The 26,012-nt window shown below is 43.1% G+C and overlaps 1 protein-coding gene across 1 annotated transcript in view; it reads right to left on the bottom strand.

Annotated features, from left to right (window-relative positions):
- HSD17B12 (hydroxysteroid (17-beta) dehydrogenase 12) overlaps positions 1-26,012 on the bottom strand; it is a gene marked incomplete at its 5' end in the record, with an annotated part of 29,744 nt that overhangs the window by 2,956 nt on the left and 776 nt on the right. Inside the window, 4 exons of the mRNA XM_010080539.1 lie at positions 3,628-3,693; positions 9,082-9,163; positions 14,804-14,838; positions 25,856-25,900. Of these exons, the coding sequence (XP_010078841.1) occupies positions 3,628-3,693; positions 9,082-9,163; positions 14,804-14,838; positions 25,856-25,900 (228 nt within the window). The remainder of the gene's footprint in view (positions 1-3,627; positions 3,694-9,081; positions 9,164-14,803; positions 14,839-25,855; positions 25,901-26,012) is intronic.

Below are 26,012 nucleotides of genomic sequence, written 5' to 3'. Positions count from 1 at the left end.
CATAAGCCCCCAAAAGTCAGAAGAGCTTGTTTACACAATTTTATCACCTATTTTACCTTACTTTTTAAAAAGGCCTTCCAGAGAAGTTTCTTTTTATTTCTCTACAGGGGGGAAAGGAAAGTGGGGGACATGAACGGGAAATTGAAGAACTGCAGCATCCAAAATTGACGCATACAGAAAGTTAAAAAAAGCAAAAACTCCAAAAGCTTTAGAGGAAGGCTGGCAATGCCATTAGCCTGGTGACAGCACACTTCTGTGAACACCTGGAGAGAGAGCTGGGCTTGTTCAGCGTGGTGAAAAGGGGGCTGGGGGTGACCCAAGACCTGCCTACTGTTATTTCAAGGGCAGTTAGGAAGATGAGAGCCAAACTCTTCTTGGTAGTGTCAGATAGAATAAGAAGAGGCAAAACTGTCCATTTTGTCTGTGGACTGTCAGACTGGACACTAGGGACAGAGTCTTTTGCTAGGAGAGCAGTACAACAATCCAGCGGGCTGTCTGTAGAGGGCACAGCATCCCTGCCCTCGAAGGGTTTCACCACTAGCCCAGGAGCTGGTGTTAGCAGCAATCCCACTGCTGGCAGAGCAGGAGGTTAGACTAGGCAACTTTCTAGAGATCCCTTCAAGTGAACACTTCCATGATTTTATGATCTGATATTTTACATAGTGAATATGAAAACAAGTAGCAACAAGTTTTTACTGTGACACTTCTGCTACGCATAGTAAGGAAGCACAGAGTGAAAATGCCAACAGCTAACTGAAGTTAAAAAAGGGGAGTAAAAGAAAGGGGGAAAGAAGGAAACGATATTTTTAGACATATTCAAAGAGCAAAAGGTTCAGAAGAGTCTGCAGAAAACTTGCAGGAAGAGAAAAGTCCTTGTCGTTGTCTTCCTTCATTTTTGCCTCTTTCTCTCTCTCTCTATGCAAACACACACAGAATATCAACCTATGCTATTACTGCGTGGCTTCTGCAAAATTAAGCAGGCCTGTCAGCCAGAAAGAACGCATTTTTAATCTAAAGATGGCTATATTGCAATAAAAGCACTATATACACTATCAAAACCAAGCTTCCACAGAGAAGCCAATCCACTTGAACAAAACTGATGTACTTTAGGTGGAACTTCAGAAATCGGTAAAATCCCACCCACGTTTTGATTCTGCTTTTCACACAGTGATACTCTGCTGGAAATACAAGTCTGTAATTAAAGGCACTACCCTTCTGAAGGTCAGAGAGATGAACTTCTAAGGGGGATGCAGTCTCCCTAAGGGCTTGAAGGAGACACATCAGCTAGTCTTCACAGGAAGGTCCTTGCAATATTCATTAGTGGTTTATAGGGACTGAGGCTGGAACAAGATGACAAGGACATGGGCTGCAATAAAATTAGCATAACAAATTGAAGTTGTGACAGCTATTGGCCATCAGGCCCGCATAACTCAGCATGGCAATGCACTGTCTACATTTGGGGGCACAAGAGCGGTGCCGTCAGGAACGCAGCACCCTTAGCCAATGTGGGAGTTATGAAAAGACAGCTTACCACCACCTGGGAACTTTTGTACAGGAAAACAGAACTGTTGACACAGCAAGCCAGACTTAATTCTTCATTTGTTTATAATGTTAAAAATGTTAGACAATGAAAACCTTCTTCTAGCTTCTCCATACCTCAAAACTAGGAAATCTTTCCCATACTGTGTACATTCATACTGTGTTCAGTGCCTTTAGCCAAGCACGAGTTACTGAGTTATTCACCTTTCCAGTTTCCATAGGTACTCCATAGCCATAAATGAACAGCTCCTGCTCCTTCTGCGTTCTCTCAAACTGACAGAGTCCTATTTAGACCAAATTTGGGGAGGAGGATACAAACGCTTAAATAAAACACTTCAAGTCGCTCCAGTTTAATCCACTTCAAGAACAGAGAGCACACACAAAGCACCCTGTACGCTGCACCTGTACCGGTTCAGAGCGCTGCATCTTTCTGCACCCTTCACTGCTGCACGCTGGCGTAGCTGAAGGTACATCCCAGGGTGCTAGCACACAGCAGCAAGCACTGACGAGAAGTGGTGCTTTGGAAGCTCTACAGCAAGCTCTAATCTGTTGTCAGCGTCAAACTCATGTCATCCAGTCTGTCCTCAAGGTCTATAATGCTTTCAGGGACCACCTTTGCTAGCTTCCTCTCCACTGCCAACAGAGCCAAAATAACCTGCATCCCTTAAGATGTTTACCATATAATGTTTAAATCTGGGTTTAAATGAGGTTCCCATTAAAGGGAATAGCTCACCCAGGAACTCTCTTTTTTCTCAACACAATCCTCTCTCAGGAACTGAGACAGGACATAATAATAAACATCTGTGACTAAACACCTGGATACTAAACTGCAGGACATTTCCTGGTCATTAAGTTCTTGTTTTGTTATGTATGTTTGAAGGGGAAAAAAAAAAACATCTAGCACATCAAAAAGGTGACATAGCCTTAAGTTGGTAACAGCTTCTCTATGGTTTTAGGCAGTAACAAAAGTTGTGTTCTCACACTTAACAGCTACACAAAGAAGGTGGGCAACTTTGTGCCTTTGGAGTTCAGATGGTTTTGGAGAACCATCGCAAAGAACAGGGGAATGACTGGCACAGGCATAGGCTAATCCTGTTTGTAAGAAGATCCCCAACTGAACTGAAAAAAGACACACCGCTGTCTTCACAGTAAAGATCTTACACCACCTTTATCAAACTGACTGCTGCTCTGGAGAGCAACAGGTGTCATAAGTCATCATCATAGAATCGTGAAGGTTGGAAAAGACCTCAAGGATCCTCAAGTCCAACCGTCAACCCAACCCCACCCAACCCACTAACCCATGTCCCCAAGCACCACATCTACACGTTTCTTGAACCCCTCCAGGGATGGTGACTCCACCACTGCCCTGGGCAAAGTAATGCCAAACTCAGTGTTGGCAACCAAAGCTGGAATTTCCAGATCCACTTTGGAAGCAAACTCTCTAAGAGTACGTGAGAAATGATATTAAAACAAAATCCCATCAATCTGCGAGAGACTGGCTTGGTTTGCTTTTATGCCCATCAAAAATCATTACAATCATGGAAGGTAAACAAATGGGGAGGAAAAAAGTAAGACTCATTAGTAATGTGGAAAGCCAGAAGTGAAGAAAAGTGCATCAGTCCATCACATATAAAGGGTCTTGGAGGCTTTTGTCCGTTCTTGCTACTATGCTTACAGTAGCAGTCGATTCCCTTGCACTGCTGGACCACTAGTATTCTAGTCTTCTGAGCAGTTACACATTGACTCTCTGTACAAATGTGCTCCAAAAGTGCATTCCAGTAGATGAAGTTGTATAAAGATGCATTCTACAGAGCTGCACAGATTTATGGAATATTTTAGACTTAAAAGTTCAATTACCACCATCGGCTAAAAAAAAAGAAAAAACAAACAAAACCAAACCACATTTTTGTTGCTTCAAGACGCATTGTTTCAGAGGAACTTAACCAAGCTGCTAATGGGATCAAAGGAAGTCCTTACCCTTAATCTGTGCCACGCCTTCATGAATAAGAGAATATGCCGATTCCCTTTTGTTACCAAGACACCAAAGTTGCTGTGGTAACCACACTTAGATGGAACAGCTCCACTCACCTGCACAATGATGCCCTTGCTCTTGTATTCTGCATGGAGGCCTCGGGAGAAGTAATCCACAAAAGCCTAGAGAGACAAGAAAGGAAACAGGCAGCATGCTACACATTAACATGGAAAGTATAGTTTGCAGGTTTTTGTAAGCACATTTGAATTGCTATTTAGAGTTCCTGTTTTCAAAGTGAAAAACTAAGTTTTCAAAGAAACTTTGCATATTAGAGCAATGCCATCTGAATAGAAACCCTACGTGAACAGAGTATTTTTACAGAAGTGAGGCTCAATCTAAAGAAGTAAAACCGTTTTTAATTCAGAAGGAAAAGGAACTAGATTTGTTGCATCAAGCCTAGTTAAAAAAGGAAAATAAGACTTTGCATGCTCACATTGATCGCTACTGATGTCATCTCCTTAAACTTTTTTTTTTTAAAGAGTGATTTAAGTAGGTTTCTCTTGTGCATGGTTTTTAAAACACAGTGTTTAAATATTTTGTCTTCTACCTTTGCACTTTTAAGAAATGCCACCCTATGGTGATACTTCTTCTGAGTCCCAAAGTCCACTTCAGACATTCTCTTCCAAACTTCTGGAAGTTTTAGAAATTACCTGCCTTCAAGATGCCCTTACATCTGATACAACCGCCTCCATAACCATGCGGAGAAAGTCTTGTCCTAATAACCCAAGGCTACTCAGCAGTTCCAACCAGCATAGATTCCCCCTCCCCAAGTTCTTCTAAACCACCTTTCCACTTTCCCTGCCTGCAGTCCAGTGAGAAAAATTGTAGGTTCTGCTACGGTTTCTTGTTGTAGTGACACAATACAGCCAAGTAGGATGAATGGAGTACCTTCAACTGAAGGAACTCAACCATCTTATCCATGCTTGAAGCTAAAATAAATACTAAATAAATCCATTCAAGTATCTAAGAAGCAGGTACTTCAGACCAGTTTGAAAACAAACAGCACATCTCTAGCATTGCACCTGCTTTATGGTCTTCCTTTGGTCACCATGTTGGCAGTGGTTTAACACAAGTCCTCATTGAAACCAGCACTAAAAAGCTGGCAGCACCCAGGGTTTTTCCTATCAAGGTCATCCCACTGAACTCAGGCTCTGCAAGAAACAACGGAAACACTCCCATGCTACTGGGCTATTCCTACAGCCACTCTGCTGAGCATGCACAGGATCTTGAAGAAAACTAGATTTTCGCTGTGTAGCGGAGAGGTCCTAGTGTTCTTCCTCTTCAAGTCGCATGTACAAGCTAGGAGGTGGCTTATTAAACCAAAAAAGCTCATCTTCTGTCCAACCGTTCTTTCCTTCTCCCTTTCCCCCAGGTATAAGTCCTTAATGAAATTCAGTCCGCAATGCGGACGAGACTCTGAAAGCCTGGTCCAGCAGCAATGATTCAGGGGGGCTAGCCATCCCATTGCAAAGATAAGGCACTGGCATAGACACGCAAGTAGTTCGGTGCAGCCCCTGAACATGTTTGACAGATGTATGTGTGATAACTGCACACAGTATATCAGTAATTATTAAAAAAATAAATAAAAATACCCCCCCTATATTGTGTTAATTTGATAATTCAAATTTCCGACTATTTCTACATTAAGTGTCCTGAAATCAGTTACTGCTCCAAATATGGAGAGACGGTCTAAAAAGCCTGTCATCTCTACTGGTTGTAAAGAGCTTACAATAACGAGAATGTTTATTTTACATGAGAAGAAAAAGCAACCTCCCATATCCAAATAAACTTTGGAGATTTTCTTCTTGAAGAATTTATTTCAAGACAAGTTGGGCTTTCTACCTCCAGATGCTCAAGCCCCCCAACCACCTTTAACTTAAAACAATCTTAAGAACGCTCTCTAAAGATCCCCTGAAAAAGCAGATAAGCACTGCATTCAAGAAAATTTATCCTCCTTGGATACCCAGTGACAAATCCAAATAGTGAAGACATGGGGGGGAATAATAATCATTTCACTTCTCCTTAGTATGAACATAGGTAGATAGGTAAACCCATCAAAAAAATGGGACTATGATTCCTTTAAAAGTGTCTCATTTCATTGGAAAATACGCGATTCTCCACAGGAAGGTTAAAGAACTGCCTCCTGTTCCTGATAATTAGCCAAAGCCATTGACTTAGACCTGAAGGATACGATGCTTTAAAGCCCCTCTATATCAATGAGAAAAAAAAAAAAAAAACCCTAGAAATTGCATGGCCAGTCTTTCTATAGCTACATTAGGGGAGTCACTTTCATGCTCACTAATCTTGCTGTGGGAGATGCGCAGTGCCTAGAATAGGCAGATTACTTCAACTGTAATTGAGTTTCTTGGGGGGAAGGGAGGAAATATTTAAGATTCTCATTGGAAAAAGACCAACCAAAGCAGCGTAAGGCATCGCTAAAATCAGCAGCTGAGTTCATTCCATAAAGCTGAAGGCACTGCCACAACAAAAGTGACCTTTTGTATTAAAACAAAGAACCGTGCTCTCAGGAAATAGCTATTTCAAGAGCAAATTTTATCAGCTAAAACTAATTCAGGCTTTCATGATTTCTAAACTTAAATATCCCCTCCTTTGGTATGAATAAAACCATGTGCATCAGTTGCTTTCTGGAAATATGAAGACATTACTGGGAATCTAGAGGAAGCGCGAGTCTGTTCTGACACGAATGACACTACTGAAGGTTTCTTCATCCTGTCAAGGTTCTGCTTAGCCTCTGAAATCCTGTAAGTATTTAAGGTAATTACCAGGTTCGCCTGAAAAAGCTGTAGTGCCACACTGCTTTAATAGCAGCGTAAATGCCTCTTGAGTTTAGTTTTATCACATATACTTCAGTTCCCTACTGTGTGCCCATATTCTGTCTTTATGGCATTAACTAGAGTTTTTTTAGAAGGTCCTATAAGTATCTTTGGAAAAAAAACAAGACCAGCTGCAGAAAGACAAAACTGTCCCAGTGACACAAAGAGAAACCAGAGCAGATAAATTTAACTCCTCTAGACCTACATTTCATGTAACTTATGAACTGGTAAAATAAAACAGTCTGTTGTGGAAGAAGACTGGAAATGTCAGTAAAAGGAGTGTTTGGGTAAGTGGGGAGACAGAAACAAGAAGTAACAAAAGAGAAACATAAGACACTACTGGGTACTTGGGAATAAAATCCGAGCTAGGAAAAGACTAGCAAAGGCCATTAAGGGCAGCAGTAAGTGATCCTACACTAGTTTCAAGGGGAATTTCAGAGAAATGGGGGGCTGTTGATGGACCATGGAGACAACCTAGAGATAAAGGACAAAAAAAGGCTGAGGTATTCAACACTTCTCTTGCCTTTGCACAGCCAAAGCTCACGTGCCTCTATACACACCAGTTCTGTTTAATGAAAGGGACAGAGGCAGGAACAATTTAAGGACGACTCAGAGAAGCTGGATGTATTCACGTCCATGGAGCCACCACGGATTCACTCAGTGCAGCAAGAACTCGTCTGTACATATACAGGTCTGCTGCCTGGGATACCTGGAACACTATGCAAACTGAAAGAGGTCTTTGACAGCTGGAAGAAGGTTAACATATCCCTCCTTGAAAAGGCAAGAATGATCCCGTCAGCTTTAATGCAGTTTGTGGAAAGAGCACGGAGGCCTCCCCTTGGAATTCATTTCTAAGCACGTAAAGGACAAGATATATTGCTCTCTACAGTGGAGTGGACTAGCTTTGCAGATGAGGGAAACAGATTTTTAATATATATAAACTCCATGCATGTGCGTATAAATATATCTATGATTTTTCACTTCAGTAGAGCTTTTGACACCATCTTCTGCAGCATTCTCATTTGGAAGTCGAGCAGACCTGTGCTGGGAGGACAAACTGCTGGCCAGACTGACAACTGGGTGGACCACCAAGCTCCAAAGGCCATGATTAATAGCAGGACGTCTGACTGATAACAAGCAGAGAACCCTTCTGTCCTGGGTTCAGCTGGGACAGAGTTCACTTTCTTCCCAGGAGCTAGTGAGAGGCTGTGTTTGGATCTGTGCTGAGAAGGCAGCTGATAACATACTGATGGTTAGAGTTGTTGCCAGGACAGCCAAGGACATGTCCAACTTCCCGTGCTTTGCAGCATGCAGGTGCACGAGAAGCTGGGAGGGAGCACAGCCAGAGCACAGGCCACAATTACTGGCTTAAGATTTGACCTCACATTTAGGGTTGAGACCCAAATTGGCCAATGGTCTATTCCATACCATGCACAGCATGCCCAGTATAGAGATGAGGATCTGTCCAGAAGTTCTCTCTCTCAGTCAGCACTCACTCTTCTCTCTCTGACTCTGGGGCTCTTCTCTCTTTTCTGGGATTGTAGTTTTGCGACCCTTCCTGCTCCAGGAACAGGCTGAGCTTTGGTCATTGGGTGGTGAGCAGTTATCACTGTGTATCACTCATGTATATTTGCATGTCATTACTATTATCATCATTACTATTTTCATTTTTAGTGTATTTTAGTTATTAAATTGTTCTTATCCCAATCCACGAGGGTCTTTTCCTTTTACCCCTTTAATTCTCTCCCCCATCCCCAGGGGTGAGCAAGCGGCTGCGTAGTGTTTGCCACTAGCTGGGTTTAAACCACAACACTTGCAGATCGATATCGAGGCCCAGATTCTTCAGCACTTTGCATCAACGACCCAGACAATGAGCCAGAGCACACCCTCATCAGATTTGCAGATGATGCCATTAGGTGGAGTGGCCGACACGACAGAGCTTCAGTCCAGAGAGACCCTGATAAACTTTTTTGTTAAACATCATGAGATTTCTCAACTGGCCCAGAGTGAAGGGCAAAGTTCTGCATACAGACTGGGATTACACCGTGCCTTAATTTTGGCTGAGTAGTAGCCCTGCTGCAAAGAACCTGAAATTTAATCCACTCACTGCAAGAACATCACACGACATCCTGGGCTACCATAGCAGGATGTACGGTCAGCAGATGAAGGGAAGTTGACTAGCTGGTAATGGGGAGGTCCTAGAGCCCTATCCTTTCTCTTATCTGAAATGCTAAACTTAAGGCAACTAATTAAAAAGGAAGATAAATGTTGGCTTCCAGCAAGCACCAGAAGAGTTCTACTTAAATATATATTGAAGATACACATCTTCCGTGAGATTAAGGAAAAAAGTTTCGCAGTCAGGATAAGAAAGTGTGTTAAACTTAGGCAACATCCTTTCTCAACATCACACTACCAGGCTTGCTTGGTACACTAGCATCCTTTCCCATGTAAAAGGAGCATGCATGATGAAATATATAGAATAATCATTTCTCTGCCAGGAAACCCTTGCACTCGTTTTTCTTTCAACCTTCCAGCTTCTACTACCGGAAAATTTTAAGTTAGAAAACTCAATACTTTTAGTTCAGGAAAGCACCACTAGATGGACACCAAAACATTTATTCCTGCAGCGTTGGCTCATGTTTGACATTTGATTTCAGTGTGGAAAGGAACACTTACCTTGGTTGCAGAGTAAAGAGTCAGCAGTGGAGTTGGATACATCCCAGCAGCTGAGGAGATATTCAGGATCACCCCTTTTGATCTGAAAGGCAGTGAAGACATATTATCATGAAATACAGGAAACATCTTTCACATTTCAGAAAATTACCGCAAGCCTACAGAAAACCTTCAGGATGCAGTTGAGATTAAAATCTGTTTAAAAACCCAACCAAATCCTAAATTGTGATTTACTAATATGACCATATAAGCATTCAAGTAGCTGGTATAAATCAGGAACAACTCCAAGGTTAATACAGCAAGAGAATCAAGCTCCATACATACATATACACACACACACACACGGGGCTAAACGATGCAAAACCAATTGAGTGAAGCTGGCACAAGGCCAAAAGGCAACTTTTAAATCTCCAGCTAAGGTGGCAGAAATGGCAACGCAAGTTTGTCGTATAGTTTACACGCTGATAATCCCTGTCACCTTCAAAATGTTACTTCATGATGGACCTTCAAGATAGGAAGTATCTGAATCTACTGCTTACATACAGGAGTGTTGTAATATGGGATGGAAGGTACTCAGGGGATGAATACAGAAAATAAGAGTTGTTTCACAGCTGTGTTGCAGGAACTCTGAAGGTATTCCACACTAATATCTCAGTAAGGGCACGAGTCTGAAATGAGCTCCCAGCTGCTCTGCCAAGCACTTGCAAAGCATGTGCAGGTTGGACGGAAAGGAAGACTCCTGGATTTCCCAACCCACTGGCTGATTTTGAGCATGTCTACTTCTGAGACTAGTTTTACGTACAAAACCAGACGTTATTTAGTGCTAGGTAGAAAGAAGAACTAGTTTTCAAAGCTTCAGGCAAACCAGTGCCAGTATGCTATTAGAAGGTGCTACCAGACAGCCCGACACCGTGAAAGATGCCTCTCTGCTGCTCCTTACCCTGGAGCAAATCCAAGCCCGTTCCCCTGAACATCCTCAGCACGCTGTGTTTAGTGCAGAGTGAGAACGCCCACGCAGGTAGGCATCACGCAGCTCCACTCCTGCAGATTCACAGGAGTTTCATATTTGTTCATCTAGGTATACCCTCTGCTGCCACAACGATTTCAGTGACCGTCTTGAAAACAAACAGCTGAAGTGACCATATTAAAATGATAAAACTCTCTATAAATGGTGACGATAGATTCAAACCAAGGTGGCTTCTGCCATGACATGAGTGAGAATTAAATCTGTGACTGATTCACTTATGGAAATAAGATGGCTAACGTGACAGAAGAGAATCATTTCAGACATTCAGGGTTTCAAACTGTATTTTCTGGAGTTATCTGCAAGGCTTGGTTGGTGAAATAAAGTAGTAACATGGATCAAAATATGTCTTATGCAGAAAATAAGACCACAAATTAATTGTGTATGTTCATGGCAGCAAAAGGTTAACAGTGGATGCCAGAAGCTTTTCATATGAAAACAGGCGGTGCTTGTGATATTTATTCATGAGCCCAAATGGGGATTTAGAAGGGAAATGAGTATTCCTGCAGTTTTTAAGAGATTACCAGATTGGAGAATACTATAAGGAAGTTTTTAAAGAGCTCAGACTGCTATGTGAACAGACCATGGAATGGCAGGTGAAAAATCAGTACTAACAAAACCAACAACGCCTACTAAAGAAAAAAAAAGTGAATTAATCACAAACCTTGCAGGACTCTAACATGAACTATCCGCTCACTGGAAAACCTGAACAAAGTCCACGAGGAGTTCTCTTTCGTGCAGCAGTCACCAAAACCAACCAAAGAACAGGATGGTGGGAATGGCAGAGACAGATCCACCACCGCTGAAACCTTGTATTACAGTCTACGGAGCGCTTTTAGCCCTCCAAATATAGGGCAGAAATATTAAGAACCTGATGATTTAAGAAAGGGGTAAAGAAGAAAAAAAAAAAAGCCCTGATCCATGGATGAGGAGAAAAGATTGGTTCAATTTAGCTATTTAAGAGACTATTAAGAGCAGCCGTGACAAGAGCGTACAGACTAATGAACGACAAAAGATCAAGATCTTGATTTATCCTCTCAGAATACAAAAGAAAGATGACATTTATCTAAATGAAAGACTGAAATTTAGATCCGATAAAAGGAAGTGCTCTTCGCGGATTCAGACTAAGGGAGTACTTGCCACGAAATCTAATTGAGGACAAAAGCTTAACAGGATTCAAAAAAGGGTAAGCATTTCTGTGGATAAACATCAGCCTCACGCTCATAAAGCAAACCAAAGCTGTAGAAGAGAGGCTGGCATTCAGGCGGTAAAGCACAGGTCTCCAGCGTCTGGCTAGCCTGCAACTTCCCAGCAGCGGTGACCATCATCTAAGTTCAATGAATTAATGGTCTGACCCAGTGAAAAGAAAAAAAGAAACCCAAACCCTTGGAAACACAACAAATTAATAGCAGCCCCTTGCAGAAGCTCCATGTATTGCTCTCTTTGAAACAGTCAATGCCACTGTGGGTTTTGTGGTTTGTATTTTTTTCATTATACAGAAAACAGTCCTAGACTTAAAAGCTCATAACTTAAAACCTCCAGATAAAAGGAAACTGAGAAGCGTGTGTGTAGGGGGAACACTTCCAATTACTCCGATTATAATTTTGCTTCTTAGAGGAATTGCAGACGAAACGTTTGTTGGGAGGGATCTAAAGAACTAGGCGAGCATCGGTGCGGCAAAAAAGGAATTTTGGCTCCGACCGACTCAACTGTACAGTTAATGAAAAAAAAAAAGAAAAAAAGTTGGTGAAGATGAAGAGAGCCAGGCCCACACCCTCACACCTCCCCATCATTCTACCTTAAGTGGTCCAGCGCCAGGGAGGCTATATTTAGCCATCTCCCTGTTGCTGTGGCAACCAGTGCCTGCTCCAGCTGCACATCAAGTGGAAAGAGCAAGCTTCCTCTGTAACGTAATTATGCACTTGCTACTTCCCTGGCAATAAATACCATAGTTTGATATTTGTCTAGAAACAGTCAACTTGTTTTTGTTGTTGTTGAGTTTGGTTTTGGGTTTTTTTTTTTTTTGTTGTTGTTCCCAAAAACATCAAGTCTCAATTTGCAGTTCTGTGAGTCTCCCACCTTAGACAGCAGCCTGAAAATTTCCAGAGGAACTGCTCATCTCACTGTAATAGGAAGCTGCAGATTATAAACTGTCACGTTAAGTGTTCAGAGCACAGGAGAGGAACCACAGCAGAGAATCTAAACACCATTACCAGCATTCAGGTGATGCTGCCACGTTTATTATCAATAAAAAGTAACAGACACACCAAGATGCAGTTGTGTTTTCTCCTTACAGATCTGGATGCAAATCACGTCAAGTCTGTTCTATTTCTGTATTTATCTTGTAGTATATTGCCATAAACCCAGCCTTCAAATACGTCAGGGTGTGCACTATAGCTAACTGCGAGATGTCACATCTATCTCCTCAACGCGCTATCCTCCTTGAACAAGTGAGGAATAACGATGGGATCCCCACGCTAGTTTTATTCTTAGCCCCTCGAGCCCTTTTTTCCTAACCCTCGGTCCCATGTGAAGAATTTCTGGTGGCCCAAAGAGCAGCTGAGTATAGTTCCCATTTATTTATGCTCTTGGACTGGCTGGACATCGACATCCTCCTGGGGTTACGGACTCTTATTGGTGTTAATGGCCTGGGAGCAATGACTACGCAGGAGTTGGCAGATGCAGCCATCGCTTCGGTGTGCTGCAAACCCAACCGACTTCACAAAACCAAACAGAAAATGGAAGCTAAAAAAAAAAAAAAAAACCAAAACCCAAACCAAAAATCTTTTTCCCTGGGACAGAAACCAAGGCTTTCATTCAGACGGAGCAGTCATTCAGAGCAGCTGCTCACACACATGGAAGTTCAAGACATGTTGGTTTGGGTTTTTTTAACCACTATTAACCTCTTCTTTCCAAGCTGCTTCTTGAACATCTATCCTTGAGATTCTTGAGGTCATCATGTAGTTAGGAAACGTGAGAAAAAACATGACATGGCACACTCATGGGCACTCCGAACCAGAAGTGAGCTGGATCCTGGTTTGCTGCCTTTCATTCAAATCATCTTAGACAGATTAATGCGGAACAAAAAAAACCACACACAGGATATTCTATAAGCAGAGTATACATCATTCTATCCTATGAAGTTGAAGAGATCAACTCTGCCAAACAGATAACTATAAGACTTCTTCCAGAAGTGAGCTGGATCCTGGTTTGCTGCCTTTCATTCAAATCATCTTAGACAGATTAATGCGGAACAAAAAAAACCACACACAGGATATTCTATAAGCAGAGTATACAACATTCTATCCTATGAAGTCGAAGAGATCATTCTGCCAAACAGATAACTATGAGACTTCTTCAGACAAAGAAGAAATTGAGGCAAGAAATTGTTAGAGCTTCAAAAGTCCAAAAATTGATAACAAAATAACATTAAACCCATAGAAAGCAAAATGGCTTTGGCCACATTGGCATCTTCAGAGGGTGGTGGTTTCACAAAAGGCAGATCCCTTTATCTATCAGGAGTATGTGGGCAAGGAGTAACTTTTGACTTACAAACCCTGAGTAGCTACCACCACTGTACTACAATCCTCATCCTCTACTCCAGCTTTATTGGGAAATACTACAGCCCTGCCCCAGAGCTCTGTCTTGGGTCTTCTTTTCAAATTCAGCTTTCTTTAAATGAAATAAACTCCTCCTTATCTCCTGATTAACTAAAAATCTAAGCTCGCCATCACCCTGATGTGCCAGACGCCGACTCCATACTGGCCACCATCTCTGACAGATTGTACCCACGACGAAACTTTGTTTTAGATGCAAAACATTTGCTCTGCATCTGTGCAACACTTGAATAATTTAATCCTGATCTGCAACAAAGACTCCCCGATAGTGTGATGATACAAGAAATACCAAATTTTTTTCTTAATCTTCATCAGGTTTGGAGCTTTACCCCAAAGAGATGCTCCTCCTACAGCATTCGTCTGGAGGCAACTCTACGGTGACTGTCATGCATGGTTCTCCCCAGCTTTCCCCGGTACTGCCAGAGCTGGCAATTTCCCCAGAAGCTCAGAGCTGGCCCAGGGCTTAGCACCACAACACAGGCAGCAGACAGGCTGGGACAGTCCACCCCAGCTAGAGAAGAGCCTGGAGGGACGACGCGGGGACCGGGCACCTTTTCGTTTCACCTGGGAGCTAGCTGGGAGTCGGTGCACATCTGCCACGGCGACAGCGGTGCGCATTAGCTAGTATTTTAAAGAGCTGCTCTCCTATTCTGCTCTTCCAAATGATCACAGACTTGCCTCAATATACCTCCTACTGTATAATGAGAACATATTCTTTGCATCCATTTTCCTTACAATGACTTAGAGAAATAGCCTTAAGAAGGTTATTCCCAGGAACTGTAACCACCCCCTCAGAATAGCAGGTTGTTGAGTTAGTGCCGATGAGTCAGACGGGCTTTTTAATTCTGTTCTAAAAGGAATCACCACAACAGTGGAGAAGGGAGAGGAAAAATAAAAAGGGAATCGAGTGGAAAAGGCTTCCACCGTCGGATGATTCATGCACCATCAGCGTGACTCACCCAGCATTACTCTGCCATTAAAACATGGAGACTGGGCTGATTAGTCACAGTAATGAATTTTTCAAGAAAGGATTCTCCCCTATAAATAATGATGACTTTGTCTGGATAGTGTTAGTGTGACTCACCTTTCCAGCATGCCGGGCAGCACCAATCGTGTCATCTGCAAAAAAAGAAAACATTCGTGATGGCTGAGAAGGCAGACACCAGACAGGCAGGGACCGAGGGAAGCCTCCCGTCCTCCCCGAAGCGGCTGCCGCCCCCTCCGCCCCGACCACGGCTCAGGGAAGCAGAGACCATACTTTGCGTGGGTGGTTTATTTTTATTCTACCTGGAGAACTTGGCTCTGTCAAGTAGTGTGTGCGCTGAATCTGGTGAACCCATCCAGCTAGTAGCATAAGTACAATAAGGTAAATAAAAATAATAATCACAAAAAAAAAAAAAAAGCTCTTCACCCCTCTGCAGCATCCGTGGCTTCCGAAGAACATTAAACCACCAGAGCACTACAGTACGCCTATGATCTTTCTCTCCCCACAAAAAGCATCCGTCTTTCTTAAGACTAACTACATTTCCCACCTATGCCAAGACTCCAGACAATCTCCCGTGCATTTTAGCTAGTCTTACTGAACTGCTGATTTTAAGTTAAAAATAAATCGTGGAGCAGCAAGAGCACTGACCAGACAGAGCGAAGTTAAGTTTCCTACCTTATGTTACCTGCAGAAAACACTTAAGACCCCCAAAACATTTTTTTTTTTGTGCTGATGACACAGATGTTTTCACACTGAAGAACCTACACCCCACAAGGAAAGTCGTGGAACAAAGCTCCCCACGGCTCTGGAAGCGCCTGCCTTCGTTCTGGCTCTGAGCAATCTATTTACAGCTTGGCTGAAGGGTTCTGCAGAGCCGTGATCCTAAAACAAGCTCCCCCACTGCAGACAGAGCAGCTGTCACAAAGCAGACAAATCCAGTACTGATCCAAACCTTGACAAATTTTTAATTAGTGTGAAACAGTTAATTTTCCTACTACTAATTGCTACCATCCTAAAATACGATTTAAATCCAAGATTTCTGCCTTTAAGAAGTACTGTCATCAAAGTTCACCTCCTGCCAAATACTACCAAACTCTGTAAATAAATGTCACATCACCAACACCACAGATCATACAAGAAATATAAATCGTTACCACTTTTCACATCTTTAAAAGGTGTTCTGACAAAGTTCTGGAGAACACAGTGAGGAGGGGGTAACAAAATCCTAACGGTACTCCCACCGATACCAAACTACCTCGACAGCTTGAAACGTAAGCATTTGAGTAGTACGGGAGGAAAGTCAGACAAAAAAAGATAGCAGCATATAGAGGAGCACAAAACACCTATAAGCATTTTTATTATAAAGAAACAAATCAGTAAACAGTCAGTAAACATCACAGAGCTAAACAGAGCTGACGCAACTTCAGAAGAATTTCCAACATGATATCTAAGTATCCACGAGCTTTTTAATACCCTCATGCCTTCCCTCAGCAAATCCACAAGTGGTCTGAAAAGCCAGTACGGGTTCTCCCATGTAATGCAGAGGGGAGCCCACGTTAGCAACTTGCCACACAAACGCACCCATGGTCTAAATCCAAACTGCAGCCTCCCAAGGAGCTCTAACAGCTTGTCATGAACCTGCTGGTTACTATCGATATCCAGACAGAAAAACATGCTACAATAATTGCTTGACTTCTACAAATTAAAAACCTCTGAAGCCATTGAGAGCTGAGGTAGAACAACAGGTACACAAGCCAGGCAGAAATCAAGAAGTCTCTTGCCAGCAGCTGTGTTAAATAGTCTGTTTCTAAAGTTCAGCTGGACAGGCAATCAATTCCCCCTCCCCCGAACATACACAAACAGAACACTGGTGGCAAAACTGGATTTCATATTCTACATCACTTCCATTTGTTGCCATTAAAATTAATATTTTGAGGGAATTTCAAAAATCTGGGAAGTAGGGGAAAAGTGGTTTTCCCATCTGTGTTTTTACATCTTGTGATGTGTGAAAAGAGATATATGAATACTTGGTATCTTTATGTACAGAACAAATACTGGTTGTTTTTTTTTTTTTTAAGAATAAAACAACAGAAGGCAGCTCTCTGAGTCAGCCTCACCTCACCCAGCCAAGTCCACACTCAGACTGTTCCAGCAGCACAAGAGCACTATCGGAAAAGTGCTGGCAGGGCATTCTGTGGTCAGATTCAGGTCTGGCAAATTTATACTTTGTACACACAGGTAGAATATTCCCAGTATTAATTCAAATAAAACAATCTATAGCAGAAATGTAGCTTGGCTGCTAAGAAAAGTGTCCATATGTTCTTGTATGATCTTTACCCGAAATAGCCAAATTGGTTAACACTCTTATCTTCAACAGCTATAATCTCAGACATGCCATTGCAAAATAAGCAGTTCAACAACAAACATCTGGAATTGAATAAACATCTCCCAGATAAATAATCCAAATTTTAGCTAGGTCTTATTTAGGGATAGCCAGTTCTGTAATGGGCTGCTGTTGTGGTTTGACCCAGCTAGCAGCAGCTAACACCACACAGCCGCTCACTCACCCTCTCCTCTTCCAGGGATGGGGGAGAGAATTACAGGGTAAAGGGAAAAGAGACTCGTGGGTTGAGATAAGAATTATTTAACACCTAAACTAAAATAAAATTGAAAAGAGTAATGATAATAATCAGAGCAATAATATCGAAATGAGTAATTGAAAAGAGTAATGATAATAATCAGAGTAATAATATCGAAATGAGTGATACACAGTGACACTGCTCACCACCCGATGACCAAGGCTCAGTCTGTTCCCAGATAATGATCCCGCAGCAGGGAGAGTCCCAAAACCACAATCCCAGAAATGACAGAAGAGTCCGAGAGAATAAGAGACAAGAAAGCATGCGCTGAGAGTGAGAGCGAACTTCTGGACAGACTTTCATCTCTATCCTGGCCATGCTGTGCATGGGATGGAATAGACCACTGGCCAATCTGGGCCTCAATCCTAAACCTGAGGCCGAATCCTAAACCAGTAGCTGGGGCTGTGCTCCCTCCCAGCTCCTCCTGCCCCTGCAGACACGGGCACAGCAGAGAAGCTGGAAAGTCCTTGAGTGTCCTGGCAGCAGCTCTGCCCATCAGTGTGTGATCAGCTTCTCCTCAGCACAAACCCAAACACAGCCTCTCACTAGCTGCTGGGAAGAAAGTCAACTCTGTCCCAGCTGAACCCAGGACGGGTGTATTTCACAAATGCCAAATCACAGCAAGTTTGAGTGCACAGGAATTAGCATGTAGGATGCCAGAGAATGCTATGGCAACATAATAAAGGAAAAAGAAAGTGGCAGAAAACTTAAAAGAGAGGTTGGGAACTCCCCTAAGAAGAGTGCTTTCAGTGGGTGGTTACTGAACTCCCTGGAGCTTCCTTCACATCACCATCTTCTGAACAAATACTACTTGCCATAGAAATACCAGTGCTGCAGCTGAAAACTTAAATGTTGCCAAGACTGTGAAGGTTCAGGGCATTGCAGACGAGTAGCCAGTCACCAGGCTGTGTGAGAACTGCCAGCGTATCCAAAGAAAACTGGTTTTCTTCTTTCTCAAAGTTTCATTAGAGCAGAGTGAGAACGCGCATGCGTGTGCGTGCTCAGGACAGTCTCCCTGATATCAGAAGTTGGTAATCTTTTACGTTTTACAGAGTCTGGCAGAAAGTTACGTTTAGCACGCAGCCATGAAGCAGCAGTTGTTGAGGCTTTTTTGCTTGTTTGTTTTTCACTGATTTCCACATATACACCTAATGCTGCCATAGGGTTTGGATATAGTTCCTTTGGTTTGAAGGGCTGCATAATTTTTAAGTCAACTTCTTTCACACCTAACCCTCCGGCTCCCAAGTTTCAGGATGCTCAAAGCAAGTGGCTAACTTAAGGTAGAAATTCATTACAGACCATTTCATTCATCTTTTCCAGGCAGCTATCATTTCTTGATGTCCATTGATCTGCAACTACATTTGTTACACACCTGGCAAGCACTGATTGCATTGCCCACTCTTCCTCACCACACCTGTCTTCTACCTTCTCATTTTCAGTCGAAAGGAGCAGAGATTCCTACTTGCAGATACAAAAATGTACAGCCATATGGCTAGATTTATGTTCTAAATCAGGTGCTACACTTCAAAGCTCCTATGAGAGGACTAACAAACAGAAGTTATAACCATGTATTTCCACTGTTTTTTTTCCTTCAGAAAAAAATCTCCCATCCTCAGTGATCACTGAGTTGTAGTCTTTCCCACTCTGATCCGAGCAATAGCTCAGGAGTAGAGCTTAGGGCAAGAACAATAATTTGCAAAGTTTTGAATATCTTTCATATCCACTCAGACTGCTAAAATACAGTAGGAAAAGCTGAGATCAATATTCAAAGTCATCCTTCATGAATTATGGGCCACATAATTGTTATCCACAGCCAGAAACCTAATACCACAGATGCATATTCAGAAAGAAATCATTCTATGGTAAAAGGTTATGACGGCAAGTCCCTCTTTCCCCTACCAAGGGGTATAATGATCTGTAATTAAGCCTATGCAAGTACAACAAAGGATGAAGCTGAAGGACTTGGACAATATTCCTACTGTGTTACGCAGCTAAGAAGTTCCTTCAGATCCTATAGTTCCTTCAGATCTCATCCATCAATTTGGGGTGAAATTATAACAACTCAAAGCAACAGAACTTTTTAAAGATCAGTGATTCCCTGTGGTGCACCCACACACGTAGAAACTGTCATCGCTACCGTAAGAGAACTCCTAGTACCTGGGCAGAGGATTCCCATAAGTTCACAAATGCACAAGCTGTTTAACAAACAGCTGACACCGTGCGTACGCAGCTCTCATCTGCAGACCTGCCGCTGAAAGAACTCAGGAATTGTCCTTGTGCACGGGTAGTCAAATGGATCACAAAACCTATTCTCAGCATCTGCTATTAAGTTTTTAGAACGTATCTCTTTCAAAAAAAAAAAAAAAAAAACTTCTTAATGCAGCTTATACCCCAAGCTGAACAAGAATTATTTATATTGTCAAAAAAAGATATTGGCAAGGTCAGGAACCAGAAAAGGACATGGGACATACACAAAGGGAACTACAAACTCAACATGCTGCAAGGCCTGTTCCTTGGGCAGTGACTTGACATTTTTAGGACTGAAAGTTTTCCCTACTTACAGCCACAAACTTTGAGAGGTCAGTTTACAAATGAAAGCTCCCAAAACAAGCATCTTTCCCCACCCTCCCTCTACATAGGAAAAGCTACTCAAATAATAAGGCTGAACTTTCCCTTTTCGAGATGGGGAATATGTATTTGTCTCAACCTCAAATCTACAAAAAGCCACAGAACTCCCAAGTTTTCCTAAATTTTCCCAAGTTACTTGTACTTTGCAGAAAATCCCAAGTGCTTCCCTGACTATTGCTGAAAAGTATTTCTCACAACCACGTTTCCCTTGTCCCAGCTTCCTGTGTATCATGCTCTCGGGTTCAAAGTCAGCAAGACGGGAAACTGCAGCATTTTATTTCTCCCTCTGGACCATCCGAATGATATTCATGACCACCTTCACAGAACACTTGCTCCTCTTCCAAGCACTGGCAACCGTGCCTCTGTTATAAACTATTATGTACTTGGCTAAATCATCATCCCCCCCTTTGAATATGACTTTGAATATAAATGTAGAGAAACCTTTTGACGAGAGTGGAATACACTTATACATGATCTCTTTTCACAAGTCGGTGTTGTCACTTCCCTCAGAATTATGGTCCATTTACTGTGATCCTCTTCAACACACAACAAATACAAAAACTCACATCGGGTTCCAGGAGGGCACAAGCAACCATCACCTCCTTCCTGCTAAGGTACTGTCATGGTTTAGGCCCAGCACAATAAGCACCACACAGCTGCTCACTCACTTCTCCTCCCCACCCCCAGTGGGATGGGGAGGAGAATCGGGAGAACAAAAGGTAAAATCTCATGGGCTGAGACAAAGACAGGGAGGGATCACTCACCAACTATGGTCATGGGCAAAACAGACTCAACTTGGGGGGAGGGCGATCAATTTAATTTGTTGTTACCAGTCAAATCAGAGTAGGATAATGAGAAATAAGACCACATCTTAAAAAGACACCTTTCCCCCACCCTTCCCCTTCTTCCCAGGATCAAAACCTTTGCTCCCAATTTCTCTACCTCCTTCCTCCCAGTAACAGGGAATGGGGGTTGTGGTCAGTCCATCACACATTTTTTCTGCTGCTGCATCCTCCTCGGGGGAAGGACTCCTCATGCTCCTCCCCTGCTCCAGCGTGGGGTCCCTCCCACAGGAGACAGTCCCTCCAGGAGCTTCTGCAACGCGATCCCTGCCCACGGGCTGCAGTTCTGCACTAATTGCTGCAGCGTGGGTCCCTCCCACGGGCTCACAGCCTCCTTTGGGCACAGTCGCCTGCTCCAGCATGGGGTCCTCCATGCATGCAGGTGGATCTCTGCTCCACCGTTACCTCCATGGCTGCAGGGGCACAGCTGCTGTCTCCCCACGGGCTGCAGGGGAATATCTGCTCCAGCACCTCCGCCACCTCCTTAGTCACTGACCTTTATGTCTGCTGCAGGTTCACATAAGGGTTGGGGTTTTTTCCCCTCTTAAATACGTTATCACAGAGGTGCTCCCACCACCGACTGGCTCAGCCTTGGCCAGCGGTGGGTCTGATTTGGATCTGGGGAAGCTTCCAGCAGCTATCCCTGTATTCCCTCCCTTCTGCCAAAAGCCCACCACACAAACCCACCGCAGGGACTCTTACAGACACTATACGAGGCTGCACAAGCCCCTCCGAGCACTCATGGGAGAGAGAGATGTCATTTCCTACTGGCTGTCAGGATCATTTCTTCTTTCTCCATATAGCTCTGCAAAAGAATATTTCCCTCCGTTCTCAAATACACTGGCCTCTTCTCCCCCTTTCAGTTTTTGCTGTGGGTTTTCTTGTTGCGTTTTTTTTTTCCCCCTAAACTCACAGTTTCAGAATTTGCAGGCTCAGAATTTGTTCCCTCATCCTGCCTGGCATCCACAGCCTGGTACAACTCACGTTTCGCTCCTCTGCCGTTAAGAGCAGCTGGCACTACATCTCTCAGCTCAACACCCAGTACTTAGGTATTTTGAAGTCTTAAGTAAATTATAAGCTTCTCAAATATGGTGATGATAAAAATCCTCGATCTTGGAGGCCTATTATCCATTTGCATTTGACACTTGGTATCAAACACGAGGTGATCAAGGCACAGATGAGCACAGACACCAAGGCATGTACACATACGTCATTTACTCTCCCCCTTCCCCCGTTAATACCAATTTCCAGCTGAAGCCTGGACCACAAGCCTCAAATTTACATTCCCCGCTACATAATAGCTTGCAAACCAATTCAGCTCCTTGCTTAATCAACCGCTAAGCCAACACTCCCTCAACTATTTAGTCCTACTCATTTTTCAAGAGAACACAAGTTTATGCCTCACTCCCGATGCGATTAGCATATTGTGATGCTGCGAACAGAAACAGCACACTCGCTCCTCCTCACACACTAAGTATCTCTTGCAGCTTCCAAAGGAGAAAGAAGGGCTGCCTGAAGGATGTGAAACTACTCTTTATGCTCACTCCCTACCTATTTTTTCCACTGGACAGCAAGTCTAGCATCCTTGGCTTTCAGTGCACTAATCCAACAGCCAAAGCAAGTTTAATAGTTTTTTTTTTCCAGGTGAAATCAAAGGCTGTAGGCATGCAATGGTGAACTGACATAAGATGCAGTTGGTACAGAACTACAGATGAAAACTACACAGAGCAACTATAATTTTGGCTCTTCAACACTTGCTGGTTAGTGAGAAACCCCAGGACTGTTGACCTGATATTTTATTCAATGTCAGAAATACATTTAGGTTGTGTCTCAGAATGCGATGAGATAGCGCAAGATTATAAACCAAACCCACGTTACCTGAACTGCCACCAACAATTAAAGAGAAGTTCTGCTTTTCAAATCTCCCCAGAAGCTTAAGATGACATTATGACAAGAACCATGACACTTGGTGTACTACTCTGTCTTCTTCCTCATTTATGTGGCAACGCAATCCTTGTACAAGGCTACGTTCAGTCTCAAGCTTTCCTGAGAAAATGCCACAAACAGAAATTCTTCATTCTATTTATGGCATCATATCATCAAGACCCGAGGCGCTTCCCATTTGGTGAGACCCTGGCCCAGGTTGCCCAGAGAAGCTGTGGGTGCCCCACCCCTGGAGGGGTTCAAGGCCAGGCTGGATGAGGCTTTGAGCAACCTGGGCTGGTGGGAGGTGTCCCTGCCCATGGCAGGGGGTGGCACTGGATGGTCTCTAAGGTCCCTTCCAACCCAAACCCCTCCTGTGATTGTATAAGAATGGAGTGACCCCTGCACTGCACACGACCATAAAAACATGACATTTCTCAGGGAGCTTAAAAAAAAACCTGCTCTAGCTGGGGGTGGCAGGGTGGCGTTTGGCTGGGTTTTTCAACCAGTATTTTGCAACATGTGAGATTTCCAATGTGTTTTCAATAGTTTTACACAGCTTGCCTTCAGTGGTGCACAGAGTGCTTTGAAGGCAGGTCACAGTAGTCGCAACACTTCATGCCAGACTGATTGAGCCCCAAAATTGCACCGCCGGGGGGTTCCTGGGTGACCTAACCCACTGGTGCTCTAAGGACACCATGGGGGCAGGCAGCATGGAGGAGGATTTGGGAAAGACACAGGTTTAAAAGCTCTGCCAGGAAACAAGTTCTCAAACAACAGGGAAAATTTAGTATTAGATCCTTTACAGTTGGGAAAAGTATTAAACAGCAGGACCAACGAGGGTGATCCCCTTAGGAAACCCAGTGAGCTGTCCAACAAAAAAAAAAGATGGGTCAAAAAGCACGGGATGAGCGCTACCCTTCAAAACTGCTGATGCTTGTGGCAACAAAAGAGACCTTAACATTTCTGCAGAATCAACCTGTGCTAAATATCTTGACTTGCCCTGCCTTTCCTGGACCTTCACCTTTTAAGGAGATCTTCATCTCCTTGCCTAAGAATTTGGTGCTTTCTTCCAGCCCAAACTTCACAGTTTTTATCAGGCAAGAAGGGAGAATTTTCCTACTACTATTTTTTTTTTTAAACACACCCTATATCAACCTAAACCACTGAACTAAATTTTCACAGGACTACATCCCAAAAAAATCTAAGTGAAAGGACATACAGCCTTCTCCTAAAATTATTTTTTCCTACCATGATTCTCTAGTTCTATGGGTTCTCCTGAAAAAATTACTTACAGATGGTACATCTCTAATGTGCTCCTCTCCCCAAAACAGTAAGCATCTGGCATGCCTACTGTTTAATTACACAACAGGCTCATGCAGGAGGAAGCGTTTTCAAGCCTGGAATCTAATGTTCAAACTCCGATTATACCCAGTAGCAGGAGCTGTTCACAGTCAAGAAAAAAAGTTTTCAAACCAAAGGAAAACCACTATTAATGCACAGATATTTAGTAAGTTTTTATACATGTGAAGACAACCACGTTAGAACGTGAAGAGGCTGACATGACAAATTTTACAAGAAACTGTACGACAATTTTGTTAACTTTCATTGTTGAACACCATGAACGATAAATACGAAGACTCCCACCACCAAACAGCGCTAGCTTATTCTAGAAACCAATCGAACCATTCCACCTCTGGAACTTTAGATACCTACCCAGTAAAGAAGACCTCAAAGATTATTCTAGCTTACCCTCTTCAGAAATACTTAAAGCAGTTCAGCTGTAACTTTTCTATTCTAGCCAAATGTTTCCAGGAAGACTGACCCCCCAAATTCTTTAATTGCTGAATAGTGCACTCCCTCTGCTGGCACAGCACAGATACAGTCACACCTCGGCAGAGGCATTTTGCTGGGGACACTGTCTCTAGCCAAGAGGTCTATGCATTACAACAACATCTCTTCACATTTACACCTGCTGGAGCCATCAGAACAGAAACTTCCAAAGGTGCCCATGAATAACTGACTTCTCTGCTGAAAATCGAAACGCTAAAACCAGTGCTCAGAGGCTAGCAGTCGTTTTCAAGGTGCAAAGTTTCTGAAGACTCTCTGTGGTGGTATTTCTAACTTTGCAACAAGCAGTTCTAAGATGTCAGATTAAAAAAAAAAAACGTGAGGGTAGCAAGTGGACATGAACAATCCCATTCCATCACACAAGGGTTGCGTTTTCACTGTCTGCCTGTGTTTTAATCGGGTGTAAGAGTCCCGTGCCTCCTCCCGTGGAAACAGAACAGCTACAGTTCAGCCACCCTGACAGCACTGCACGAGATGAACTTAGTCCTTAACCTCAGCAGAAGAGCTGCAAGAAAGCAAAACCTTTCAAGCCAGCTTTGCAACACCTCCTATTTTGGCTTTGCAGCAAAAGGTTAACCGCCGGCTAACGGAGATCCAGGTTTTGTTATACACAAGGAGCTCAGGGTTAGCAGTGGCTAATGACGAGGGGTTTCTTCAGCACTCGCCTGACTGACTCCTGGGTCATGCCAGCAGCTGCTGTCCCCTCTGCCCCTCGTAGGCTTTGATTTTGGAACAGGCTTCACATTAACAGACAAGGGAAGAGCCACGTGTTTTAGCCTGAAGTGAGGTTGATTTCTTTCCAATACAAACCTCAGTTTCAATAGCAAAAAGGGAAGATAACTTTATTCCAGAAGTTAAATATTTTCTGTGAAATATATGAGCAAGAAGGAAAATGCATTAAGTGCCTTTTTACTACAGTGTACAGAAACCTCCGGGGTGCAGAGATAAGGGGTGCCCACCCCAAGAAACACAGACAGAGGGAGAGAAGAATGAAGGATTTACAAGAAGGAGTAGACCACCAAGCACGAAGAAGCACCAAGTGTTGTTTTGTGTACACACCTTGCTCTTCCAAAGAGCTACCAGGTATCTTTGCCACAAATTCTATCCAACACAACAATCAGAACAGTCTGACAACCCCATAACCTCTGGGTTACTCTAAGGTGAAGAATGAACCTGTGGTCCAACCGGTGGGAGTCATTGTTTCAGACAAATGAATGTTAATCGGTTCCTGGTTGTGAATGGAGAAGTGTGGGAAACAGGGCACTTACCTTACAAACAGACATGATGTTCACGTTGATCATTCTGTCAATTGTCTGCAAGAAAACAAAAGTTTGGGGTTTTGTTCTGTTGGAAGTTATTTCATCAATATTTACACACCCTGAGGGTTTAAGTGCCAGGATAAACGAAACCTTCCACTCACAGATC

The sequence above is a fragment of the Pterocles gutturalis genome, unplaced genomic scaffold, assembly GCF_000699245.1.
Source record: "Pterocles gutturalis isolate BGI_N339 unplaced genomic scaffold, ASM69924v1 scaffold20384, whole genome shotgun sequence".
In the NCBI taxonomy this organism is placed as follows: Eukaryota; Metazoa; Chordata; class Aves; order Pterocliformes; family Pteroclidae; genus Pterocles; species Pterocles gutturalis.
The sequence above is the reverse complement of the archived record's forward strand: the minus strand, read 5'-3'. Positions and strand labels throughout refer to the sequence as shown.